Below are 27,914 nucleotides of genomic sequence, written 5' to 3'. Positions count from 1 at the left end.
GTATGTTGTTTACAAGAATTTTTATCTTGTAACAGATCTACTACTGAGTAGTACACAAATAAGGTACTAACAAATAAAGGGAGACCTGCCAGCAAGGCATCATCTATCAATTACAGGCCAGTATGACATCCATTGTGAAAACCTAGAGATAAACATCAGAAGACATGCATAGCGATAGCTTTAAAAAGTTACAAAGTAAAAAAACAAAGGACTTCAGACACAAATGCTCCAAAAGACAATTTTCGGCAATGGAGAAACTTGTCACTATGAAACACTTCCTTTGCAAGTTCAGAGACATCAAAAACTACATTAATTGGAGAGGTTTGCTTTCCTTTTACTTCAGTTTCAGAAATAACAACAAAGAGACGGAACATGATTTTGCTGTAAAAAGGCTCTTCCTACATGATTCTGAGTTCTGTACAGAACACAGGATGACACAGAAAATAAGTTGTTTAAACAGCCTTTTGACCAAGAGATCCGAAAAATCAACTCCTTTTAGCAATGAACAACTTTGAGAAAAGCCACTATAATAACTGTAGCTGATAACGAGCATCTCATTAAACTAGAGAGATAATCAAGTCTGGTTTCCCATGAAATCCTGTCTCATATGAACTCATTGCTGTCCAGTGAGAGGCATGTCCTGACTGAAACAGACCGAAACTAAGACATCCACAAAAGCTCCCTCCTGTGCCCATTCTTTCATGTCCAAGAATAGGTTAGTTCGTGCTGAAACTTTTCATCTGAGGACAATAAAATTTTCCCTTCATCTGGCCACCTAATTCTAATAAAATTCTAAGGACTGTCTTTTTTTTTGCAACCGCTGCCCTGTAGCCAAACTAGACCCCAACTGGCCAACAGACCCCAGGTTCACAGGGGGACAAAAAGTGAGGGAGAGAGGGGATGAGCAAATGAGCTGAAATACAACACAGCAGAGAGGAACCAGCCTAGGAGGCTCCTGAAGTGCGTGGAAGATAACTGCCTGACCGAGCTGATGAGGGACCCAGCTAGGGAAGGCACCCTGCTGGACCTGTTTATGAACAGAGAAGCACATGTGGGCGACGTGACGGTTGGAGGCTGTTGTGGGCATAGTGATCACTAAATGAGTTTTGATTCTTGGAGAATTAAGAAGGGTCAGCAGAACTGCTACTTGGGACTTCCAGAGGGCCTCTTTAGGAGACTGGTTGACAGACTTCCATGGGAGGCAGTCCTGAAGGGCAAAGGTGTCCACAAAAGCTGAATGTTCTTCAAGAAGGAAATCTTACTGGCACAGGAGCAGGCTGTCCCTGTGTGCCAAAAGACAAGCCAGCAGGGATGGAGATCAGCCTGGCTGAACAGACCGCTTTGGCTGGAACTCAGGAAAAAAAGGGGAGTTTATGACCTTTGGAAGAAGGGGCAGGCAACTCAGAAGGACTACAAAGATGTCGTGAGGTTATGCAGGAAGAAAATTAGAAGTACCAGAGCTCAGCTAGAACTTAATCTGGCTACTGCCATAAAAGACAATAAAAAATGTTTCTATAAATACATTAGCAACAAAAGAAGGGCCAAGGAGAATATCCATCCTTTATTGGATGCAAGGGGAAACATGCTGACAAAGGATGAGGAACTTCATGCCTTCTTTGCCTTAGCTCAGTCTTTAACAGTAAGACCACCTGTCCTTGGTAGCCAGCCCCCAGGCTGGAAGACAGGGACAAGGAGCAGAATGAAATCCCCATAATCCAAGGGGAAACAGTCAGTGACCTGCTACAGCACTTAGACACACGCAAGTCTATGGAGCTGGATGGTATCCTCCCAGGGGCACTGAGGGAGCTGGCAGAAGTGCTCATCCAGCCACTTTTAATCATCTATCAGCAGTCCTGGCTAACTGGGGAGGTCCCAGTTAACCAAAGGTTAACAAAAGTGGAACCCATCTACAAGAAGGGACAGAAGGAGTATCTGGGGAACTACAGGCCTGTCACCTTGACCTCAGTGCTGCAGAAAGTTATTGAGCAGATCATCCTGAGCGCCATCACACAGCACATACAGGACAACCAGGTGATCAGGCCCAGCCAGCACGGTTTTAGGAAAGGCAGGTCCTGCTTCACTAACATGATCTCCTTCTGTGACAAGCTGACCCAGTTAGGGGATGAGGGAAAGGCCATGGATGGTGTCTACCTAGATTTCTTTGACAAAAGCCTTTAACATCATCTCCCACAGCATTCTCCTGAGAAACTGGCTGCTCATGGCTTGGACGGGTGTACCCTTCACCGAGTTAAAAGCTGGCTGGAGGGCTGAGCCTGAAGAGTGGTGGTGAATGGAGTTACACCCAGCTGGTGGCCGGGCACAAATGGTGTTCCCCAGGGCTCAGTATCGAGGTCTGTCCTGTTTAACATCTTTATCAATGACCTGGACAAGGGGTTCGAGTGCACCCTTGGTAAGTTTGCAGATGACACCAAGTTGTGGGGGCATGGTGCTGATCTGCCTGAGGGCAGGCAGGCTCTGCAGAGGGGTCTGGACAGGGTGGACTGATGGGCCAAGGCCAACAGTATGAAGTTCAACATGAAGTGCCAGGCCCTGCCCCTGGATCACAGCAACCCCACACAGTGCTACAGGCTGGGGCAGAGTGGCTGGAAAGCTGCCTGGTGGGAAAGGGCCTGGGGGTGTTGGTTGACACCCAGATGAATGTGAGCCAGCAGTGTGCCCAGGTGGCCAGTAGCATCCTGGCTTGTATCCAAAACAGTGTAGCCAGCAGATCACTAGGGAAGTGATGGTCCTCCCATACTCAGCACTGGTGAGGCTGCACCTCAAATTCTGTGTTCAGTTTTGGGCCACTCACTACAAGACACTGAGGTGCTGGAGCGTGTCCAGAGAAGGGCTAAAACCTGGTGAAAGGTCTAGAGCACAAGCCTTATGAGAAGTGGCTGAGAAAACTGGGATTGTTCAGTCTGGAGAAAAGGAGGCTCAGTGGAGATCTTATTGCTTTCTACAACTACCTGAAAGGAGGGTTGTCAGTCTCTTCTCCCAAGTAAGAAGCAATAGGACAAGAGGCAACAGCCTTAAGTTGCACCATGGGAGGTTTAGATTGGATATTAGGAAAAAGTTCTTCACCAAAAGTTTTGTCAAGCATTGAACATGCTGCCCAGGGTAGTGGAGTCACCATCCCTGGAGGTATTTAAAAGATGTGGAGGTGTGGTGCTTTAAGGACATGGTTTAAGTGGTGGACTTGGCAGTGCTAGGTTAACAGTTGTATTCAACAATCCTAAAGGTCTTTTCCAACCTAGACAATTTATGATTCTATGATAAATGATTGTTTTGGTGGCGTAAGAGCACTTGTGCAATGAATAGGGATTGGCAGACCTTCTTCAGAAAATAAAAATCGTCAATATTAATCCTCAGGTAACTTTCCCAGCGCTGATTTTACCAAGCCATTTTCTGTCTGTTACACATTTCCCTTAGTTCTCTGAATCTTGATTTCTTTACTAGACAGTGGGATGTATTGGAAAAGGAAAAATGGAAAGATTTTTTTACTTTCCCTAGCTCACAGTCTGCCAGTTAAGGCTGTTTTCACAGTAGAGAGAATTTGATTTAAATTTCTGAAGGCAGAAGAATCAATCCTTCTGCCTCACAACCTGAGCAGCTGGTCTGTGCACAAAGCTATTGTGTAAAAGGAGGCAGTGTTGTCACCCCACTTAGTCTTGCTCTGCTGTCTGCCATGGATGAATTTTCTGAGGATACTCACCCTGCTTTCACAGTTAAGGCACACAGCCAAATGCTTATTTGGCTGAGACCCTCAACAGGCTTAGAAGGAACAATTGATTTTAGTTTATTAACCAGAATTCAACTAACTGCTGCTGGACCTTAGCCTTTAGAAGGTTACAGTACTTATGTGCATATTCAAAAGCAAAATTTCTCACACCTGGGAAATATATTTTAAAACTCGTTGGTCACTAGACAGCAGCTGACTGGGTCTTTCGATGACCACATTTCAAAATAGGATGGAATAAAACATAACATACAACAAGGTTCAAAATTTCATAGCTGATCTGCCCTGAATCTGTATTTTAATACTGTTAAATTCTACTAATATTCTTCTAACATAACCTCTTCAGAGTAACGTCCTGGGGGGTTAAAAAAGCAAAACGGAAAATAGTTTTTCATACAGCCTCAAACACTCATGCTAATTATGACCCAAGTTAGGATCTGGACATCTACCACACACTCGTGGCAGCTGATGGAACAGAAATAAAAACAGTAATAGCTTGCCATGCTGGAGGGACTTCCTTCAAAGAAGCAACACATTTTGTCAGTGTGTTTCAGTTTTATTAGATGGCCGCAGAAACGTATTGAAGCCTCTCGATGGCTACAGTGCTGTTTTCAGCTCCACTGCCCAGTCCTGCTTTGGCTCACAGCAGGTTTAAGTCAGCACTAGAAGAAAATACTCCATTAACACATGAAGCCTATGGTTCCAGGAGTCGTATCTGGCTTCTCTGTCTAAATGGCATATGCAAAATTTCTTCACTCATTCTTCACCCTCTGATGACATAACACATGATCGGTTACTATGAGCCAAAAAGGGCTGAAACATCATTGCTCAGCAGATTGGTGCAAGTACAGGCTAATCAGGAAAAAGTTGTGATAAGCTTGAATACACTCAGCAAAAAGAGTCCTCAGAAAGGCTGTAAGAATAGGGAAAAAATTCATCACTGAACATACACCAAAATGTTTTAAGTTTAAACGGCATTATAAGATGGTGAAATCTGTCGTATTTTCAAGGAGCTGAAGACATATACCCAAATCGTTGTTTTAGGACAGGAAAAAAAAAAAAAAAAAGATTTTTCAAACCTCAGTCTTTGAATAGGAATAAAATATTCTGAATGAAACTCATAATGAATCATTCACCTAGCATTTTAAGGTGAAAGTGTTAGAAGTTTGAAACATCTATAATTAAATGAAGACAAGCAGACATGAGATAACCTAAGCAAGTTGAATACTAAGAACATATGGAGAACTTGACCTGAATTTCTTGAACTGGAGATCATGTCTCCCATACTGTCCTGTAGAATTCCTTAGGAGAGGGTGGAGTGGGAAGATCAAGGGGGGAAATTGCCAAGAAAAACAATATCATTTTCTGTATTTTTCTTCACTAGAACTTATTGTCAAGTCATTATTTACAACACCACAAGAAGGAAACATATCCTTAAATTCATCTACATTGTTATTTTTATCCACTGCTAAAAAGAGACCGGTCACCATAACTCAGTTTTCCTTAAGTAAAATGTAGCTCTAACCACAGAGAAAAAGAGACTGGGAGAAAGTATTGACTGAAATCACAACTCAACAATAAACATAATAATAGAACATTTGAAACTGTGCAGAAATTGTATAGATTAGTGATGAGACCGGATAGTTTCTTTACACAAAGTTCATACAAGTGCTCCCATTATGGTAATCTTTACTATCCGCTCTACACAAGCTTCCATGGTGTCCCACTAAAACTGCATACAGTGCTTTCAAAACAGGTTCCACCGATTAGAAATAAAATATGGGGAAAGAAAGGGTAGAAAGTTCCCCAGAAGTTCCAGATAAGAAGGCCAAAGCTAGGTGGGGGTCACAGGGATGCACTCGTTTTCAAGTTACTGCCCTTTCCCCAGAAAGGCAGACATCTTAATTCAGGTAACAATGACTTATGCATAAAATAAAAACAAAGGTTTCATAACACAAAGGTCTTCTTAAATGCTATTCATTATATAACTTTCATTCACCTTGAATCCAGAAAAAGCCAGTCAACTAGCCTTCCAAACAGAAAAGAAGCTTTTGACCCCAAAACCTGCAAAATCTGTTGGTAAGACAAAAGATCTATTCACAGCTACACTTTCAGCTTTTAAACTCTTTGCAACCAATTTACAGGCAGCATGAAAACAGAATTTTAATCTTAAAGTACCAGACATTATGTAAAAGTGGATCATTATTTAAATTACCATTTTTGTACACTCTACCTTTTTTCCTTTCTCTACTTCCAGAGTAGAGAACACTCTACCTCTGTTCCTTTGCAAAATTATTCAGTCTTCCGATCAAGACATCACATGTCATTTACAGAATCACTCAATACTGACTTGGTGAAGACTTTGATTAAAAACATCATATACAAGTGCCACTGCCTAAAAATGAGAAATCTACTTTTCTATTAATTTTTGGTAAGTAATATGAGCAATAAGCTTTAAAACATGCTGTAATTCTTAATTGAAATGTAAAAATAAGCAGAAATTCATAAACAACAATCCAAAATCAAGCACCAAGAGCATGTGGTTTTTTTAGTTATCCATGGTAACGAAAGCACAACATTCATACCTGCACCTGGAATGATTGCCAACTTTGTTTCAACTAGGCCCATTTTAGCAGAAGCAGCTAAAAAACAGAATGTAAATGAGTTCTTGCTATAATCTATAGGAAAAAAACTTTGCAAAATATGTACTTATGACCTACAAGATTGCTTACTTATTACATTTCCTTTATAAATAAATCTCTTAAAAAGCATCTGTTTATGAAAATCTAGATTCAACCGATCTGCCTTTAGTAAAAGATGCAACTACTCCCATCAAAGCGAGTCCTGTACCTTATTCATTTTCACATAACAAGCAATTACAGTGAGTAACAGAGACTTAACTGCAAAACGTAAAATACTAAAAGACTGTTATTATTTAACATTTTAAAATGGGGTGGAATTCTGTATCTGATTATTATGCATTCTTTAGATGACAGAATATTCTCTAAGGGTCAAACAGCTTTATATACCCTCAGTTACTGGCAACTGTTCAAGACCAAGTTTCCACTTACTTTCCAACAAATGGCTTTACAGTTCTGACAGCTGGATAGGTCAAGGTTCCTCTTTTCAAGTGCTGTTGTCACTTTTCTTTTAGAACAGCTTAATTGCTTGTGTAATAATACTCTCACTAACAACTTTTGCTTTTTCCCTGCAACCTGTTTCAATAAAATCAGATCTCCATCTAGAACACTTCAAATACACATAAGGAGAATACTTTTATTACTAAATAAAATATCAAACTACCAGATGGCCCTTCTGACAATACTGATAAAAACAAAGGTCATAAGAATATAAAACATGTAACAAAAACAATCCAGCTATCAGTGGTAAGTTGTTTGAAATTAAGTACTTAGACAGGTTTCTGCTAAATCCCTTTAAAACAATTGGTTATAAAAATGTCAAACAAATTAAGTTGTATAAGATTGTTGCCAACATAAGGATTATTCAAGCCATCTGCAACACTAATAATCCTATGTTCTATAAAAAGGATTCAGACCTACCTGCCACTCTTATATCACAGGCTAACGCAAGTTCTAGGCCACCACCTAATGCAGTTCCATCTATTGCAGCAATAGTAGGTACAGGCAGATTTGCTGAAAAAGAAAGTACCAGTTAATATTGGCCTCATAAAGAACACCTCTGAAACACCATTTCATTACATTTTGTTATAAGTACCATCATGCTACAGGAAACAAGTTTCATAAAACAAAGCTGGGACAAAAACTGGTTGCTCAGCAACACTGACAATAACATTGACCCTCCTTCTAATCACACTGTGGTTGAATAGGTTTGTAAGCCTTTTTCTCTAGCTTCCATTCACTTCTGACAAAAATCTGAATAGTAAACTCCAAAAACATACATAGCAGAGATAGGTAAAGAATAAACCAGGAATACTTAAAAAAAGGCACATACACAAACAACCCCAGTTGAAATACAGATGTCTTATCATAACCGTCTGTGATGCTAGCATAGCTGGAAGCTGTGTCTTAATATTCCCAGACATGGTGTGGCCACCACTATCGCCCCTTTTCTCCTGTAAAGCAGCAGTTATCAGCTTCATGGAATCTGGGGAAGTTTTCAGTGTGATAAACAGATGCACATGCTGCCAGTACACATGACAGGTAGCAGTGTCAGAGCCCTGTGTGACCGTAGCCTGGTTTGTATTTAATTTAATATCAGCATTCTGACATGGGGAAGTGATTTAAACATTCAGCTTACAGTACTGCTCTTCACCTCCAACAAATTTATGTTCTCTCCTTCCCCCTTCACCACAGACTCAAAGAAGTGTGATGAAAAATGCATCCTCTTTCTCTATGTACTTTTTCTTAGTTATATAGGAAGGTAAGAAGGGAAGGCAACTCTCACTTCCAGCAGGGCCAGGTTGTTGACCGAAACTCATAACCTTGTCACCATAATCAATTTGCCAAACAGTCTTGCAATCCAAGTTCAAGGCTGACACAGCTAGCATTTCTCTTGAAAGAATGTGACTTTGACATAGGAAAATGAAGAATAATTTGCCTGAACATGAAGGCATGGTCATTATCAGCTGTAGTTCCCAGCAGTTACTGCCTGCATGCACGTTCCATTTCTCAGAGGTTAGCAAACAGAATCTGGAGCACTACTTATACAACTTTTGCAGTACTCAAAGGCAGACTACTTTCCCTATGATAAGTAACTTCCAAATGTAGCTATAGTACAATTCAAGTAGACTATTCCACACAGAAATAAAACTTACAGAGAGAGTATTGCAAAATGGCTTGGTTTCAAGAATTACGGCCAGCACTCCTATCAAGAAATACTAAATTTTGAAAATCAAAGGGAGAAAAAGCAGTTTGATACCATGTGTAGGAATCATCACTTCCAAAGGATATTAATTTTAAAGGATCACTTGACATGGAACTTCACAATGAATCAAAGGCAAAATACAAATTCTTTACAGTAGCTCTGTGCATACCTATCAAAATAATTAAAGAAATTAATCCTTTTAATATGTTCTTGTGAAGCATCAGAAAAAGCAATACAGAGATAAACTGGCAATTGCTTTGGATCATAAGCTGAGTTTCTAAGCTACCAGAACTTGTTACCAAGGGTAAAACTTCTTGGAATATTCACGTTTTGTAGTACAAAAGACACTTGTTCATGTTTATCTGCATAGTTCTAATACACAACTTCCAAAACTGTTCAGCTCATAACAAAAACTGATATGATGTTTGACAAATTACGCCCTGTAAACTTAACTGAGTTGTATGCGCTCACATTTTAGGAACAATGAATTATGTAAATTGACAGGTCAACCTCCTCAATGATTCTACATGGCAAGGCTTATTTGCAGTGAGTGATAGAAAAGGACCATTTAAAGCTTTGCCAAGAAGCCCAGTGGTTTTATTCTCTACTATTTCACATTTTTTGTCACGGTCTAAATAACAAGATATAAATTTCAAGCAATTGTACTAATAATCATTGGTGCTAGATTCTAAATCTGGTATGGGTTTATCAATGTGCAATTGTGAGCTGCATAGTGAAGTCCCCAAACAGAACTGGAAATAGATCTATAAGAAACAAAATAATTCAACTAGAGTGTACAACATACAGATAAGAGTAGACCATGTACACAGATACATGTTGTTAGAAGCAGTTAAAAAAAGACCAAGTAATAAGCAGCATTGAACTGTAGTCAAGAGAACTGCACTGAATTCTTGTAGCACATCAATGTGTGGAATACGAAGGACACTAAATAATAAGCCAGTTCACGCAATGAATTCATAAAGAATTACTTCACACATCTATTTTATAGTAAAGCATGTAGATACACTTCCATTCTGAATATAAAACAAGTGTCCCAAGCAAAAGTCAATACTCATGTCCTACTATAGCATCAATGCTTAATGATATTACAGAACAGGAAGGTTCCAAGTACAGTAAAGAAAAAGAAGGGCCCATTTCAGCATATGTTAGTCCTAAATCAGCAACAAAGCCAGATACAAGACAAAAATGTATTTCTGTATTTGAGATCACAGAAGAAACAGAGTTTGGACTAGCTGAAGAAGCAAAAAAACATGAACAAGCAAATCAAAATATTTTGTATGTATTATTTGAGGAATAACCTGCTGGAACAGAAGGCAAAACAACCTGTATAAAAGGATGTTTATTGGCCATTCAAGACATGATACAGGTGGAGTGACTAACAGGTAAATGGAAGAACTAAGTAAATAAAGGTATACAAAAACTTCAATAAGAGAAACTAAACAGTAACACGATGCAGCTAATTAAGTCAAATAAACCCATAAAAAGCTCAAACAAAAGTTAGAAAATATGTTATACAACAATATAAAGAAATGGGCTTGTTTCCTACTCTGTAGTAACTGTGGATCTTCAATTCAACTTCAGAAGTGCATTCCTGGTAAATATGTTACATGTAGTTTTAGAAAAGGCTGATCAGATGCATTCTGTAGTCTTGGAATGACTCCTGCTTACCTGTGACTCTCCATTACTTAAAGACATGAAGAGTAGAGTAAGCTAAACTCTCCCACAATTTTGTCATCAGTACAGAATGTCACAGGAGGACATTGCATTTAAGCATATAAAAACACATGTAATGTGTTGGAAGTGATCTCAAAAAATCACAACTGTTTTGAAGCTGGTAATTGTTATTTCATCTTTAAGTGACTTTCTACATGAAAGTAGCTAGTGACTAACAAGGGATTTCCTTTCTGCTTAAAGATGATTATATGATGAATGAAAGACCAGCGTAAGAATACAAGCACCAGGTCTGGAGGATATGACCAAAAATAGTTTCTCAGATGTGTCACAAAGTCCACACAGCTGATTCATATACTGCGGACACCAACATTCCCCAAATAGAAAGTCAAAGTTGCCTGGATTATATTAACCTGAATTGTGTGTGACTATTTAGTCCTCTGACTAATTTAAAAGTTCTTATAAAATTACAGAAATGTAAGATATCATCTGACAGGAAACTGAATTACACTTGAGATTTTCTTAGTAACTACCAAGCAGCAGCCTTTTTCCATTCCTGCAAAACCTCACTTTCTCACTACTCACAATGAAATGGTCTGATCAACTAGGAAAAATCTACTTTCCATAGATACTGAGAAAAAAGGAAGGAAAAAGTATGAAGAACAAATAAAGAAATACAGTAAAAACAAAATGGCAACAATTTATACATGGAAGTAGCCTTGCCTTTATGAAACATTACATACAGTAGATTTTACATAACAGGCAATAAACATATTCTTTAGACAGTGTCCAAGGGGTCAAAAGACCTATCACTATTACTAGTCCCTTACTGAGAGTTCCTGAAATAAATGGGCTGAGGAAGAATAACACAGTCATCCAGAATTCCAGATTTTGTGATTTGTGTTCCTGGTCAACCTACATCAACTTGTCCAGATTGATTAACTTAAAATACATGACACTCAGAGAGAAAAAAAAGTTAGTGATTTAGAAAATATCAAACCAAAAAGACCGACCTCCTAAGAGTGGCTTCCTTGCTCGCTAAGTAAATTTATACCTGTAGTATTTTCTGTTAGCAACTGTACAACATACAGAAAAAGAAAAAACATTTTCAAGCTAGGCACAAAATTTTGAGATCTAGGCTGTTCACATGTCAACAAGCTTTCTATGAGAACTATGTATTTGCCTGACAGCAGTTCAATCAACCCTGAAGAACACCTGCAATATTCCTTCCTATAGCTAGGATATAGGAGTCATTATTAAAGAATTAGTCCAACAAAGTTAGATTTCAGTTTCTTTTACTTTAAGGTAAAATGTCTGCACTGATACTGCAGCAGCAGTTGTAGTTCACAACTCCCATGAATCAGAAAACACCATGGAAGCCCATTAAGTCCTTAACAAGGCAAAATTATATATTTTATATATATATATATAAAATCCTTAGATGTACTTAGCTTCTATTTCTGATGTACTCTTTTACAGCTTAGGACAAGTATTTTCAATTCAACAAACCACGGCGGTCAGCTTGGTATTTAGGAAGATTCAAATAGAGCCCCACTTTAAAGTGTGCTTTTTCAAGCATTTGATAAGAAACAGTAAAATGAAAGACAGTCACCTTCACTCCCCCGCTATTCCTCTGTTGTGCTCCTATACCTGGACAATGTCAAAAAAAGTCCTTATTGTTCATCTCTCTTATTACTTCAGTGACCTCTGGCAATCAATCTTCAGAAAGAACAGTTACTCAGATGTAAATCAGAAACTAGTCACTACCGCTAGTATGTACTGAACCAGATTCATAAGCCTGACTTGTCTTCAACTATCAACAGACAGCCGATGGTTTAAGAAGCATTCTTGTTTCCCACTACTGACTAAGAAGAAAGTACTGAGAGTACTCTTGCTTCCTTCAAAAAATGTGGGTCTCCAACTAAGACAGAAGGAGGAAGATAATTCAGATTTACATGACATCACAACTGAATTCCCACAAAATGGAGAAATAGATAGTCCAACCTATTTATTCTACATGTGCATTTCTGATTATTTGACAAATAAGGCTGGTTAGTGCACAGCTTACTAGGACAAGCAACTTCAGGGGGCATTTCCAGCAGCTCATTTTTTTGCTTTTCAATGATGGATTTCATAAAACATGAAGCAAGGAGATTGAATTGTTCAAAAAATCCTGCATACTGTATTATATGGATTACTGAATGAAAGTATGCTATAAATTGAGGGATATATAAAAAGTTCCACAATTCATTATCTAACTCAAGCAGGTTAAGAAAGCATGGCAAATATCTGCCTACATATGCCTACAGCACATGAGAAACCTTTAAATCACAGAACGGTCGAGGCTGGAAAAGACATCTGAAGGTTACTTTGTCCAAACCCTTTGCTCAAACAGTGTCACCTAGAACAGGCTGCTCAAGCTCATATCCACATGGCTCTCGAAGATCGCCAAGGAGGGAGACTCCACAACCTCCTTGGGTAACCTGTGTCTGTTCTATCACCCTCACAGTAGATTAAGTGTTTCCTGATGTTCAAGAGGAACCTCTTATATTCCATTTTGTGCCCATTGTCTCTGGTCCTGTCACTGGACACCACTGGAGATAGCCTAGCTGTATCTTCTTAACACCCTCCCATTCAGAGAGAGATAGGTATATTTTGGTTTATATATAGATAGACAGGTATATAGATATATAGATACATAGATATGAGGTCACCTCCTGAGCCTTCTCTTCTCCAGGCCAAACAGTCCTAGATTGCTCAACCTTTCCTCATAGGAGAGATGCTCCAGTCCATTCATCATCTTCACGGCCCTTCGCTGGACTCTTTCCAATAGCTCCACCTTTCTCGTACTGGGGAGCCCAGAACTGTGCTCTAGCAGTGGCCTCACCAATGCTGAGGAGAGGGGAAGGATCACCTCCCCCTACCTACTCACAACACTTCTCCTAATGCAGACCAGGTTACCATCAGCCTCCTTTGCCACAAGGGCACAGTGCTGTCTCATGTTCAACTTGGTGTCCACCAGGACCTGCAGGGCCTTTTCTGCAAAACTGCTTTCCAGATCAGCCCCCAGCATGTGCTGCTGCATGGGGTTGTTTCTACCCAGGTGCAGGATTTTGCACTTTCCTTTGTTGAACACAATGAGGTTCCTGTCAGCCTATTTCTCCAGCTTGCTGAGCTCCCTCTGAATGACGGAACAACCCTCTGGTGCATCAGCGACTCCTTCTACTTCTATATCATCAGCAAAATGGCTGAAGGTACACTCTGTCCCGTCATCCAGATTGTTAATGAATAAGACTGAACCAGTATTGGCCCCTGGGCTACAAACTGCTGGCTAGAGGCCTCCAGGTAGACCTCATGCTGATGATGACCAGCCTCTGAAGCCATCTATTCAGCCAATTTTCAATCCTATTCCATGTCTGTTAATCCAGTCCATGCTCATCGGTTACTCTATGAGAATCTTATATGAGACATTTGTCAAAAACCTTACTGAAGTCAAGAGGGACAATACCCACTGCTCTTCCCTCACTTACCAAACAAGTCATTCCATCATAGTTATAAGGCCGGTGAAGCATAACTTCCCTTTTGTGAAACCATGCTGACTACAACTGATGACTTTCTTGTCCCTCATGTGCCCAGAAGTAGTTTCCAGGATTAGTTGTTCCAGCACCTTCCCAAGGACAATTTTATAATTTACAGGTAAGAAAGCTCTTTCTCTGTTTCTTAGTGCATTTATTTAGAAGTAGTAATATTAATGGAGCCTTCAAATTAATAAAAAGAATGGTTACATGCCCCAAAAATGTCTAAACACAACAAAACACTTATGTGTAGATTCCATAATTAATGGGTCAGCCATTAGGAAAGCAACAGAAGTCACATCATAGAGTGAAAATGTCAAATAAAGAAAATATTTTATTACAGAAAAAAGTGCTCATTTACATCCTATTTATCTTCAATGAGTATTACAACTAACAATAGTTTAAAACCACTTAATACTTGAAGTCTATGGGCAAATTACTACACCAACAATGTTGAAAGAAAGGTTCAAGACCTGTTAGTTTACAGAATTTCTTTCATAATTCAAAATCTGCAGGTTTTCTGGTTACAAGTTAGGACAGCATTTTCAAAAGGCCACGGATGTAAATAGGAATTTTGAATCAGCATTAGTAATGATTTTAAACTACATACTAGCTTGCTATAATAATTTGGAATTTATTTTTAAAAATTGGTTTTAATTAAGTTTATACCTAAATATTTGTATCTTGTAACTCAGAATAGACTTCTCTTCCACCTGTTCACTACCCATATTTTTGACCTCTCTCAGTGATGCTGCTCTTGAGCATGAAGTTAAGATTTTTCCCTTCAAAAATAAAAGGGCATAAACTATGCATCCTGAGTGGCAGGCAGAGGCAGTCCATGGGCAATTGTGATTAAAATGTTCCTAATATAAAGAATATTTGGAACATTTTAATCACAAAATCACACTCTCCTGTAGGTTAATTTCTGTCACAGGAAATCAGAAAAATAATTGCAACACAGTACTGTATCTTGATTTCAACAACTGGGATCTTTTCCTAAAGAAAAATAATAACATTAAGATGGCATATGAGCTTTGCATTGTCATTTGTGTTTCAGGCATTTACCTCATGTTGTAAAATCTGCTATCACATCAGCGACTACAGCAGTTTGCTTGCATTTTCAATTGCAAGCACTACAATCAAAAAAAGGCCTTTCTACAGGAAAAAAGCTAACAGAAACCAAACATTTCAACATGCACGTTCATCTATTCTATAACACTATGAAAACCATCCAATGTATGTAGCAACACAACAAAGTGGCTAAGAGAGACTGTCAAATATTCCTGTGTGAACTTGAAGGCAAAGAAGATTGGTCAAATCATTTTTGTGCAAGACAAGTATCTAAATGCTACAAAGCCTTTACCAGTCATAATTGCAAAAAGAATGAAAAAGTGGTTACTCAAAGTAACTTACGTATTTACATATGTTTTAAAAATATCTCCATCTGCAAAAACATCACCACACTTAGTCTGAATAGTCTACATGTGCACTTGGATACACACAATTCATGTCCACACATATGCTAGCTACAGCTGTGAAAGGCTTTTAGCTACCCTCTAATTCCTGTGCTTTGGATAAGAAGCTTAATAGACTGCTACTGTTGAAAGCTTTATTTGAACATTACTATCATTGCTTTAATACCTTCAAACTTCAGGCAGACAATCTGCAGCAAGACAGAGCTGCATGAAAAAAGTTATTTCTCAGTACTTGTAAAAAAATTTTGCTTTTTAATAAAAATGGTCACTGCACATTACTTACAGTCGTTTATTAAGCACACAATACTAGTAAAGTTTATCTTCCCTTTATTATGACTGTAGCTAAGGGGTTTTCTTAAGGCATCTCCCCCAATCCCATTAATTTCCCAGTTTCCTCCAGTGATCGCTCTTTTTTATAAATGAACAAAAAAACCCACTTTTGAATTGACAAAAAAATTACTTAATATAGGAATATTATGTTCTTAATTTTAAAATCTTCTATTTGGTACTTTATTATGGACAGTTAATAGGGACAGTGTGGTTTCTTATTCTTTATAATAGGAGCAAAAGCTAGGAAACTAATGAGAATGGAACTTTATCCCAGCTGACACCAGGACAAGGCACTTCAATCAAACCATTTAGCTACAAGGCTTCTGCAGCCAACTGTCCCATGATTCTCTTTTTGTACTACATAAAATAGTTGGGATATGTCATTCATCTTCAGTGATGCACTTCAGTTTGAAAAACAGATTCCTCAGTTTCTTCATATTTACTGTTTCCTCTTGTAGATTTATTCTGCCTTCAGCAAAATAACAATGAAGTAAACCCCAGATGACAGAATCTACTTTCTGTGCAAATGAAGAAAAGTTTTGGGCAGAAGAAAAATGAAAATTATTTCTTATCCTTACTAAGTATATTTAAGAACTTATTACACAAATAGCATAGCACATATTCAAGCACTGATTTTACAAAACAAAAGGAGAATGCTAAGGATAAAAGATTTCAGTTACATTTTTACATTCTAATTCTAGGTACATTTTTTTCTTTCTTAGCACACAAAATAAAACTTGAGCCGCTGCACAACTATAATCTCTAATAATTAAGAGAATCCAATGGGACAAGTCTGGATTTTTTTGTATTGTCTACTTGTTTGATTTACAGTATGAAGACAACATATACTCTAGTCCACTAGCATTCTTGTTTGGCATGATACAAAGAAAATCCTACAGATTGTGACCATTTTAAATGAACATTTCTATAATTCTTCTCCTGTACTATTTTCAGCAGTATTCTGTATACCCACATTCCCCACTCTAGTGCTAAAATATCTGTATTTTTAAATTAGCTTAATATATTAAGTAATAGTTTCAGTCAGCTTATTCACTGAACACTAGAAAGGATACACACTCTAATGTTCACAGTATGCATAAATATTTTTTTATATATATAAACTAGCTCAGTAATACCCTCAAAGCACCACATACCTACACAAAAGTCATGTTCAATACAAGACTTGAACATGATATTCTGAAGTCAATGCCTAATACTGGGCCCAAGCAGTGCACTTACAATTTCTTCGATAGAAGAGCAACATAATACTTCCAGTACCATACCAGGAATCGCTGCCCTTTGAATACCAATTGGTTCTAGGAACAGAGCCAGAGACTGAAACAGGCAAAGCAAAAGAGCTAACAAACTATTCCTTCTCATTCAGGGATTGAAACATGCATTTTCAAACCTGAACAGGAAGAGGAAAGGGTAGTTTCTCAACGCATCAAACATACACAATGTGGCTTCCAGGAGCCTTCAACACCAAGTCATACTGGAGGCCTGTATTAACAGTCAATGTGCAAACCGGCTATGTTGATCTCAGTAAACTATTTGAGCAAGCAGCATGCTTGTTTTGGTAGTGGCTTTCTGCGGGAGGAAAATTAAAGAGGCACAGCCAGAGCACAGGCACTTTTCCTCACAGAACAGCATTTGGAATTACTAACAGAAGGAAAACTGAACTACAGCTGAGGCTATGTTAATTTTTGTTAAGGCTGCACAGCAGTGCCAGAGATCAAAGTAATGAATCAGCAATGCAAACCCACCTCCCTCCCTAATCTTCGGATCTTACAACCACCTTATCCTAATATTTGAGTCCTCTGCTTCTGCATCTTTTATTGTAAGAGTTTTTAGAGAGTTATTATTATGGGGGGAAAAGTGTATTAGCAATTATGGAAGCAATGCTGCCATACAAATAGTTAATAAGCATCTTGGTACAGAAGTTTAATGTTGCGTTCATTGCCTCTATAATGGTACAGAGTTTAGCATTGTGTTTTTTAATTAAAAACAATCCAATGCAATTTTACAAAGCCATAATTTCAGCTCTGCAAGGACTGTACTGTCTATTTAGGAAACAGACAATACTTAGTCAAAGGGTATCTTAAATTAATTCAATGTTAAGAGAAGCAGTAAATCTATTACTGGAAAACAACCAAGAGCTCAGCAACACATTCAGAATGCTAGCAGTCCTGAACTGTATTGGTTATGCTCTACACTTAACAGGCAACAACAAAACACAGCAAGCCAAAATCTCCCTTTCACAGTGTAAGCAATGTACAGAGACCACAATGCCTAAGGATGGCTGCTAAGTGTGGCACTGCTAGCTATACATTTGTCCTTTTTCAAATTTGATAGCTACCTGCAATATTTTATTCAGCTTCTCAGTTAATGCTTTCTCAAGTTATAGCCTGTATCTGCTCTTCCCCAAGAGAGAAATCCACAGTGTTAAACAAAGCTCCACAGAAGCACCAGAAACTCAAACAGCAAAATACAGCACTGTACTGACCTCATCAATGATCATTCTTGGCTATTTTTGGCTATTTTAAGACTTCACCATGGGAAGGTGGGGTGGCAGTTAGCAGCCCAGAAATCAAGCAAAATTTACATAAACCTGATCCCACTCTTGGGATCTCTGTGATCAAGTTTTGACAGCTTGCATCCAAAATAAATCTGTAGCGTATAATGCAGCACAACCTAAGAGTTCCCAAGGATGTATGACCTTAAATAGTCAAAAAGGAACTTTTGGGAGAAGAGACTTTTCTCCTGAAGGATGAACAAGAGCACTCTTTTAGGTAAATCAAATGTTTGGTGATGACTGAGACAAGCCAGAATGACAGAAAACTGCTAAGGAGGAAAACACCCAAAACTTCAAATATATGGTTGTATCTACTTTGAATAAAATAAAAAGCACACAATAAAAAAAAAAAAGTGCAATGACTGCAAGGTGCTTTCATTCAGGATAACCTCATTCAAACCAGACTATGTCAAAACTAATCACATCTGTGAAAATTATGTCTAAACAAGGTTTAGTAATATCACTACTTATTAAAGTTATATCAAAACTTATGCACAGAAACTAATCAGATGTCTTAGAGTACTATAAGGTTTGTTATAATGGAACATGCCCATTAGAAAACAAGTACAACTAGCATTTCATTAAGAATTTCTTCCTCAGCTTAGTTGAGAACTAGGTTCCATCAGGTCACAAGTAAGGTGTTTTGTCTCCAAATGTGACATAAAAGTCAAACCTAACTACACTTAATTTTGATTTTTACAAGTAACCAAAAAAGCCAGTCTCCAAATTATATTTTTTCCCCAATTGTGGATTTTAGGTACTTAAACATATATACTTTGGAAAAGCTTTGCAATTTTGTTTCTCACTAATGAGGGGTTGGGGCCAAACATCACTGAGTAATTACAGGTATTTGCTCAGTTCCAATGCTGCAGCTTCACCTTCTCTTTCTGCTAAACAAGGTGGTTTTTTTGGAGGGCAGTGGTTATTACATTCAGCTCCACATATAGCCTCAGTTTGTTTTGCAACTGAAATCACAGATTATGTACAATGATTATATCACAGCCCAGACCCCACAGCCAGTATAAAGAACAACATGGACTTAATGGGAGTCATATCATAAAATACATGCTGAAGATCTGACCCACAATGATGGCTTCCCCCCTGCCCCAAGCATCAAAAACAAGGTTTCTGGGAGTCAGTAACATTTGATTTCATTCCATCAGGCCTGTTTTGTTTTGCATGGTTGCAAGAGATCTATTAATGCCTTCTCTCCTATTTTTTTGCGGACAAAGCCAGCCTTACATCAGTAACAAAAAGCCTCACGGCAGAACACAGTAATGGACAGGCAGTCTTACAATTCTTACTACTAAAAAAAAACCAAAAAAACCCCACACCACAAAACAACAACAAAACCAACAAAAAAAAAGTAAACAAACCCCCACATTTCTGGTGTAATTTTAGAAGAAGCAACCACTGCTAAAAATAGAGACTGTTTTGATCCCCTGCCCCCCCAACTCAAAGCATTGCAACGAATGGCTCAGTACAAATTTTCAGCTTTTTTAAATCCTTCTTTTTATACCAAGTGGTATTTACTGCAGTCTTAATACTTCACCCAAATTTAGCAAGAAGTTGTAAATTAATCTCTTAAAAACAAATGCAGTATGCTTTCAATTTCCAGAAATTTCTCTTCTGTAGCCATATTCCAAAATGATACTACAGCTTTTTACACAAACCACTAGTGTAAGGGTTTTAAATGTAATGAAATTGACAGGAAATAAAGAAAACCGAAGTATGTCAATTCTAAAAAGATAAGTTTATGCAGTTGTTCAAGATTTAATTAACCTTTTTTGTATTTTATCTACAAAGATAATTTAATGGGTCTTCTTTCTGAAAATATTGCTTAAAAGAAGCATCTCCTTACTAGGTCACACACCCAAACACAAACGCAATTATCAAAACATGACCTATTTCTGAAAAGCAAAAAGTAGAACACATTTTAAATGAGATTACAGCATTAAACTTGGATACAAAAAAGAAAAAACAAAGTGGAAGATTGGAAATGTTGTTCCCTGGCTATATAGCATTCTACAGTGGCAAATAATAATTTGAAAATTGTTTCCTCTCTTTAACGATCTCAGAACATTCTATTCTGGTTGTGCTGGGTAGGAAATACATCATTATTATTTTCAACACACAGAATCATTGCAATAATCAAATGCAAATACAATGTCCCACAAGTTCTACAAAATTACATTCTGGAATGCCAGATAATTTCTTCAGAACAAAAAAAGAAGAACTGAGAATTTCTGATGCTGCAAAATTAATGTTCACTTCTATTCATAAGGTATCACACAACATGACATCATGTTCACCCATATAATCTAATCTCATTTATAAAATCCACTGTTTTATATTCTCTACTGATTCCTGATTTAGGGAACCACCTTTTAGATTGCTCTGCAAAGACCCTTCAGAAAAATGTTACATCCATCCTATAAATACATGTACTGTTAGCATAATGTGTTCAAAACCAGTATCTCAAATGTCCAAACATACACAATATGAAAACTGACCAATAATATTAGAAGTGGTATCTCAATATTATTCTCTAATCCTGTAAAAAAAAAAAAAGCCTTTAAACTGAGAGATGGTCAAGTATCAGGTAACCATTAAAGAACCTTCTAGTGACTGTTTTGTTTAGTGTTTTAAAGCAGAAATGGCAAAATGGGGACAGGGAGGGAGTAAGGAAGGAGGGAGAAGGGGGAGAGAAAGAGAAAGAAGGGGGAGGGGAGAGAGACACTCATTCCACCTAAGCAAAAGTTTTGTTACAGTATCGGGTAAGGGTTACATACATTCAAATTCTTTCTCTTTTCCAACCTGCAGCATGTTTAATTGCTATTATTGCATCCCCTGACAAACGTTCCTATCAAGGTACTTCAGTGACTGTTCTGGTTTCAGCTAAAACAGAGTTAATTTTCCTCTTAGGAGCTGGTACAGTGCCGTGTTTTGGATTTGGTTTGAGAATAATGCTGATAACATACTGATGCTTTTAGTTATGGCTAAGTAATATTTATACTGAGACAAGGACTTTTCAGTTTCTCAGGCCGTGCCAGCGAGAGGGCTGGAGGGGCACAGGACATTGGGAGGGGACACAGCCAGGACAGCTGACCCGAACTAGCCAAATTCCATACCATGGGGTGTTACGCTGAGTACATAAACTGGAGGAGGAAGAGGGAAGGTGGGGACATTCAGCATTATAGTGTTTGCCTTCCCAAGCAACCGTTATGTGTGGTGGAGCCCCGCTCTCCTGGGGATGGCTGAGCACCTGCCTGCCCATGGGAAGTGGTGAATGAATTCCTTGTTCTGCTTTGCTTGCATGTGCAGCTTTTACTTTACCTATTAAACTGTCTTTATCCCAACCCCTGAGTTTTCTCACTTTTACCCTTCCGATTGATTCTCTCCTCTATCCCACTGTGGGGGGAGTAAGCAAGCAGCTGTGTGGTGCTCAGTTGCCAGCTGGGGTTAAACCATGACAGTGACCTAGATTCTCCAATATTAATTCCACTTACTCACAATTTCATGCTTCTTTCTTAAGAAAGAGACTAGAGATCAATGAAGGAAAGCACTCACACTGGCTTCCTAACCTGCAAGTAATTCACTATTAGCATAATGATCCACTATAAACCTTTCAGATAATACTTAAAATTTGCTTACATATTCAGTAGTTAAATACTCTCACAGGAGCCTTAATGAAGTTCAAGACAATCAAACATTTGTCTTAAACTCTTTTCAACTCTGAAGGAAATCAAAGCATCAAACCACTGTGTATATTTTCCAAAGCATCAAACCACTGTGTATATTTTCCAGCTATTCTGTACAGACTGCTGAATTCAAATATTTTTTTTTTACTTCAGGAATTTTTTCACTTAAAAAAAATAAAAATAATAAAATTGAAAAAAACAAAGATCTCCTGATCATAGGAAGATCTTAAAACCAGTTGCTCCTATTTAAAAGTTAAAAGCAGCTCAGAAAGCATTTTCAGTAACTTCAGTCTAAGGCTGAAAAATTTTCTCTTAGAGGTAAGGAAGCCTCTCAAAAAGCTTATGAACTAATTGAAACAACTTGTTGCCTCTTGCTTGGCATTCCAATAGAAGGACAAACACCAGCATGAACAACAGGATCAGCTGCAGGAAATTCAGTATCTATGCACTTCTAGGTATGTTCCTGATTTTATCCACTTGAAGAGCCTTGAGTCTCTGCTTCGCTTCAAAGACAAGGCATTAATTCAAGGACACAGGCATCTCCATGAAGTACCTAATCAAAGACCCATCCTTCAGTAGTCTGTCATTTATGTCCAAAAACATACTGGTTTCCACTCAACATTCTGCCCAAACCAAGATCTGACCCAATGTATTTTTAAGAAAATGCATCTAAAAACATTCTCTAAAAAATTATTCTTCAAAGTTTTGTGACAAAATTTCAAGTGATAAAATATGTTGCGTATAAAATTAAATGTATGAAGTTAATTGCTTCAAACTTGGCACACTTGACTTCTCTTTCTGACAAAACGTATCAGCAATACCATGTTGAAAACCAATTTCATTAAAACTTATCAGCAGAATGTAGAAACATAATGATTTGATGATGAACTCGTAATGTAAAATTTCTAGAGAAATAACTATACTTAAAAACTGGTATAAGTCAATTAAAATCCCAAACTAGTAACAGGTTTTACTACTTCGGAACAAGTGCAATACTAAACAAAATTTCAGAAGGCCTTAGCAGCTACCTTTCTATCAACAGCCGATGTTTAACATGTTTACAAAATGTAGTAAAGACTGCATTGATTATATGAACCACAGGAATGCAAAATTAAAAATTTAATTCTAAAGTACTTGGGTGTCACTGAACAAGCCATCCTTTATGAAAACAGCTGGGCATATCATCTCTTATTTCAGTTAAGACTCAGCCTTTTCTAGCATTCTAAAAAAAAAGTCCAACTCAATCAGGAACATTTTACAAGAAGTAATGCACCATGATTCATATTTATCAATAGAAATCACAGATATCCTACTACCTGTCAAGAATTAACCCTACATGTTTATTGTCATTCCTCTGATCTAAGCCTTCTCAGGTTACAGTTAAAATAACATTGTCCAGAGGAGAGGTTACATACCCATTTCATTAATAGTTGCTCTTGCTTTTGAGACAAAAGAACTAACTTCACTTGAGTGCATTTTTGCTCTTTCTTTAAGGTCAGCACCTGTAAGTCACATTTCACACATGTTAGCAAGCTGTATACAGTACTGTAAATACATTTTCAAAACTAAAATATTCCTGCATTCCAAAAAAAAAATTAAGTCTACTTTGAGACAAGGACAGTTCAAATTAGTCATATTCATTTTCCACAGATTTCAAGGAAAACATGGACTGTTTATCAAGGAAAAACTAAAACAAAAAAACCCAAATGAACAACACCAAAAAATCAAATTACCCACCACCAGATTTTCACTAAATATATTCTTCCCAGTGACATTTCTTCTTCTCATATTAAAATAGTTTATGAACAATAACATTTATGCTATTATTTCATCAGATACTGTGTCACAAAGTCTGATAAATATGTTTTTTTCCATATTGTGCCCTTATTATTCTTTTATTGGTAGACCATAAAATACCTACAGTGCATGTTTTTTCATTAACAAACTATAGTTATCTAAATAAAAAATTCTACAGTAGACCTAGTACCATTTTTCTACTCACTTTACTGAAATGTATTTTTAAGTATGTTACATACCGTATTTTTTGTCAAATTTTAGCATTTTTGGGGAGAACAATTTTATTCTATTTCTTCATGCATACTCGAGAATAATTACGTTTCAAAAGCACACTAACTAGAGATGCTTACAAAAATGTGTTTTTAAAAATTCACTGATATGCAAAACCAACATTTTTCTCTCATGTGTAAAGAAAAATAGAAACAGATAGCAGCAGCAGTAGTAGTAGTAATAATAATAATAGCCAGGTACAGAGTAAGACAGAAAGTCCGTAATTCTTAAAATAAAAAAGACATTAAGACGACAAAATCTGCACATACACATTTATTCTCCAAAGTGCAACATTTCCACTGCAACTTCGTGTGTATTTTTTTCCATTTGCTAAACATGAACCTATTATGTTAGTCTCTTGGCATATGTCTGAAAAGCCTAAATAAGGTATATAATCAATGCAAAAAAAAGTTTTATAAATACTATGCGTTCAGGAAAATGCATTGGACTTGGGTTAAGCTAAGATTGTAACTCTGAATTTTAAAATAGGCAATTATAGGCTCCCCCTTTTACCTTTCTAGACTTAATTCACGACAGACCCTCTTGTCCCTCCTCATCAAACATAGTTTTAGATATACTTTTGTTGAAGGCATTAGCTGAAACTCACAACTCTAGATCTGTGAAAACCAGTATCTCAACGTGCTATTTTCTGATAGACATCCAGCTGCTGTTTTAAGGTAACACGCCCAATAAAGCCGCTCTACATCTCTCCTCCTACTTCCATCATAGCAAAACTCCTCATTTTACTAAGACTTTTGTTCTCCTTCTATGCATGTAAACATAAAAACAATGAGGCATCAGTTCTGATTGCATTTGCATGATTCCCACTAAATAATGTAAAGTTTAATTTACGCTATCAGACACCTTGCCAAAAGCTTCCAAACAACCTTCTAGGATATGCCTAACTGAAGAGAGTATGACAGGGCAGTTGAGCAGGCAGTACAAAACAGGAGTCACTGTGGTCAGTAACTAAATGCTGCACTGCAGCAAAAGTGCCATTGCTGCCTTACTAATTCACAATCAATACACACAGAAACCTTGCCAGGAACCTGAAAAGAAAACAAAATTGGCATCTGTAAATCTGGACAGAACTCTAAATTATACAAAACAGCAAGCAACTTTCAAAATGCATTTATGTATAGGTTTCTGTAGCTGAAGTGAGCTTTATAAAACTTAAAGACAAAACCTGTATCTCCAGGTGTGCAAATTAAAAACTATCAGTTCTCTGATACCAGTTAATGTCCAAGTGTAACTTCTACAACTCTGTCCAAGTCATTGCCTATATAATAAAAGAAGAAATGGTGTGCTTTACGAACAAGAAGACTATGTGGCTGTGCAATCCGAGTCAAAACTTCCACACACTGAAATCCTGCTCACTGGGCATATCCTTGAAGAGTATACAGAGAAAACTCCAAAAGACAGACACTGAACTTAAAAAAATACCTCTAGTACTGCTAAGAAAATCTACTGTCAAGATAACACTAAAGCAATTTTTAGATTTTGATTTTATTCAAACTCATTAAAAAATGAACTCGACAAAGAAAAACCACAACAGAACCCAACCCTTCTAAAACAAAAATACACAAACTGCAGACTTCTTCCTTCATTTAGAATATACATTTCCTTAAAGATACTTAGAGAAACCTATTAAATTTTCAAGAAAAACTTTTGTAATAATGGATTAAAAGATAGCTGCCAATTTAAAATTAATTATCTTAGTACTGTAAAAAAATTCTAGTACAATAGCTGATCTTGGTTCCTTAACCAACTTCTGTAATCTTACATTTCCCTTTTAAACTATTTCTCCCTCATAACTGTCAAGGAAATGAAAAAATTCCTTTTCCTAATCCTTTACTACTTTAGCCCTACAAAGCATAATCACAGTAACCGAAAACTTCTTCAGAGGGAAGACTTTTAGGCAGAAACCATTCGCTGTGCTCCTAACAGAACATGCACCTTGGCATCCTCTGGTTCACAGGAGATGGAACTGCCACCAGCTTAGTGCTTTTGTTCCTGTTATAAGATTCAACCACTGATCAAAGAATTCTTTGGCCCATATAGCAGAGAACTATTCACATTTCTTCAAAATCTGTTCTCAAGTCAAAAGTAGGAAAGGTTAAGTTTCTGAAGACAGCCATGAAGGGGACTGCAGGTTCAACCAGAGACTTCTGCTCTCTCAGCTACTGAAATCAAAGATCCCTCCTCTCATCCTAAGTTTCCTACTTTAAAGTATCTGAAAATAGTATTTGCTCAACTGCCGAGAGCAACACAGTAGTTAAGCTTTTCAAACTACAAAACCTCTCACAGAATGACCCTCTGCAACTTTCCCATGGGCCACAGCTGAAATCTGCAGACGGGTTTGGCCTCTCTGCTTCCCCACATCCAGATCCAGCTGGCCCCAGGGGCTGCACGACGGGTCTGTGACCCCGCACCACAGTGGATGTGGGGCGCTCCAAGCCCTTCCACCCCAGGGTGTAAGAAAGGGGGAACCTGAGCTAATACTGAGCTGAGGCAAACTAACTGCTGCAGATCTGACTGTACACTGTAATTATGTCCCCACATCCATCTGGTTTGTACTGAAGCATGAATCATTGTTTTGTCCATATTACACTGCCTGGTTTCTCAGTGCTTTGTCCTGCTAATTGATTCTCACCCGCTCAGAAACATAGCAAAATCCAGTCAAAACTAACTGTGGTTCCAGGGGTCATGGTCCCCAGTTCTCACCCAATTCTGCTCCCAGCACTTTATGAACTCCCTTTTAAAGACCACAGAGTCCCACTTTCAAAGTAATAGCTGTTGGTACAGGACAAAAAGAGAGGTGCAACAATGGAAGACTACATTGCCAGTGCATTGGCCACTTCCTCCTACAGCTACGTTGGGATCAAGGCATGTACTCCCCACCCGTGCGTAAACTCTTCTTGAATCAACTTAATTCACAGAAGCATCATTTCCAAAGTTACAAAGCAAACTGGTAGGAGAGAACTTCCCTGTACACTTCCGATGAACAGTGCTATTTGCAAAATATCAGTACGAACAGCGGTCTTTTGGAGGTCTGCTGAGCAGCGAGTACATAAACCGGTATTCACAAACCAACCCTTGAAACTACCCTGAAGAAGATTCATGCTGTTTTAAATACTGCCTACACTTCTACTGAGGTTTGTTAATCCAAAAGAAAATCCCTCTTTGATTCTGATCCATCACTTTCTGACTTCCCCCCTCCAATACTAGAAGAATACAGAAAAGTTAGTTAAATTTTTTACACTGCTTTCCATAGGCATAAAAACTCTGATGTAACCAATTAACTGTCTTTGCATGTTTTTTCAACATTTAGCCACTGTATACTGTCAGCCGTCTGGAGAGTTTTTTGCCGTATGTGCCCAACTAGCATTTCACAATGATGCCAGAGAAAATGTTTATTTGAGAAAGCCAAGGACAGTCTAACAAGATAGGCGTATTGCTGTTATTCACCAGAATTTTACCACCTACATGTCCATACGACAAGGATGGCTATTTATCTTAGAAAGCACACCAAAACAAATCTAGTTTTACTGTGATTACTCTGACTCCATGCCTCCTCCCCTATTTGGGTATTTTCACACACTTTCTAAACAGGATTTATATATCATTGAAAAGTTAAGTGTTGCATTTGAGAAATTTGTTTCAATATCTTTATTTAAGCCTCACTTTCCAAATACCATAAATGCCTAGAAATTTTCTTGTACAGTACCGTTCTATACTATGCTTTTAACACATTCTTAAAAAACACACCACAAAAGCTGTAAACTAAAAAGGCAGAAAATTTAATGGTTTATACATTATACTTAAAATTTTAACTTTACTCAATAAATAATTTTATTGAAAAATAAGTCTTTTAAAAATCTGACACACTAAAATTAAACAGTGAAGTTATTTTACCAA

At 37.7% G+C, this 27,914-nt stretch overlaps 1 protein-coding gene across 4 annotated transcripts in view; it reads right to left on the bottom strand.

Moving 5' to 3' along the window:
• Window positions 1–27,914, bottom strand: part of AUH (AU RNA binding methylglutaconyl-CoA hydratase) — a 113,910-nt gene that overhangs the window by 55,686 nt on the left and 30,310 nt on the right. Inside the window, exons 4-6 of one of the 4 annotated variants that reach the window (XM_037373361.1) lie at window positions 23,345–23,431; window positions 7,300–7,392; window positions 6,325–6,381 (exon numbers count right to left, since the gene is read on the bottom strand). In XM_037373361.1, the coding sequence (XP_037229258.1) occupies window positions 6,325–6,381; window positions 7,300–7,392; window positions 23,345–23,431 (237 nt within the window). The remainder of the gene's footprint in view (window positions 1–6,324; window positions 6,382–7,299; window positions 7,393–23,344; window positions 23,432–27,914) is intronic. The other 3 variants (XM_037373362.1, XM_037373363.1, XM_037373364.1) reach the window with 3 other exon arrangements.

This window comes from Falco rusticolus, chromosome Z (genome assembly GCF_015220075.1).
Source record: "Falco rusticolus isolate bFalRus1 chromosome Z, bFalRus1.pri, whole genome shotgun sequence".
NCBI classification, from domain to species: Eukaryota; Metazoa; Chordata; class Aves; order Falconiformes; family Falconidae; genus Falco; species Falco rusticolus.
Note: the sequence above shows the minus strand (reverse complement) of the source record. Positions and strands in the feature narration are given on the sequence as shown.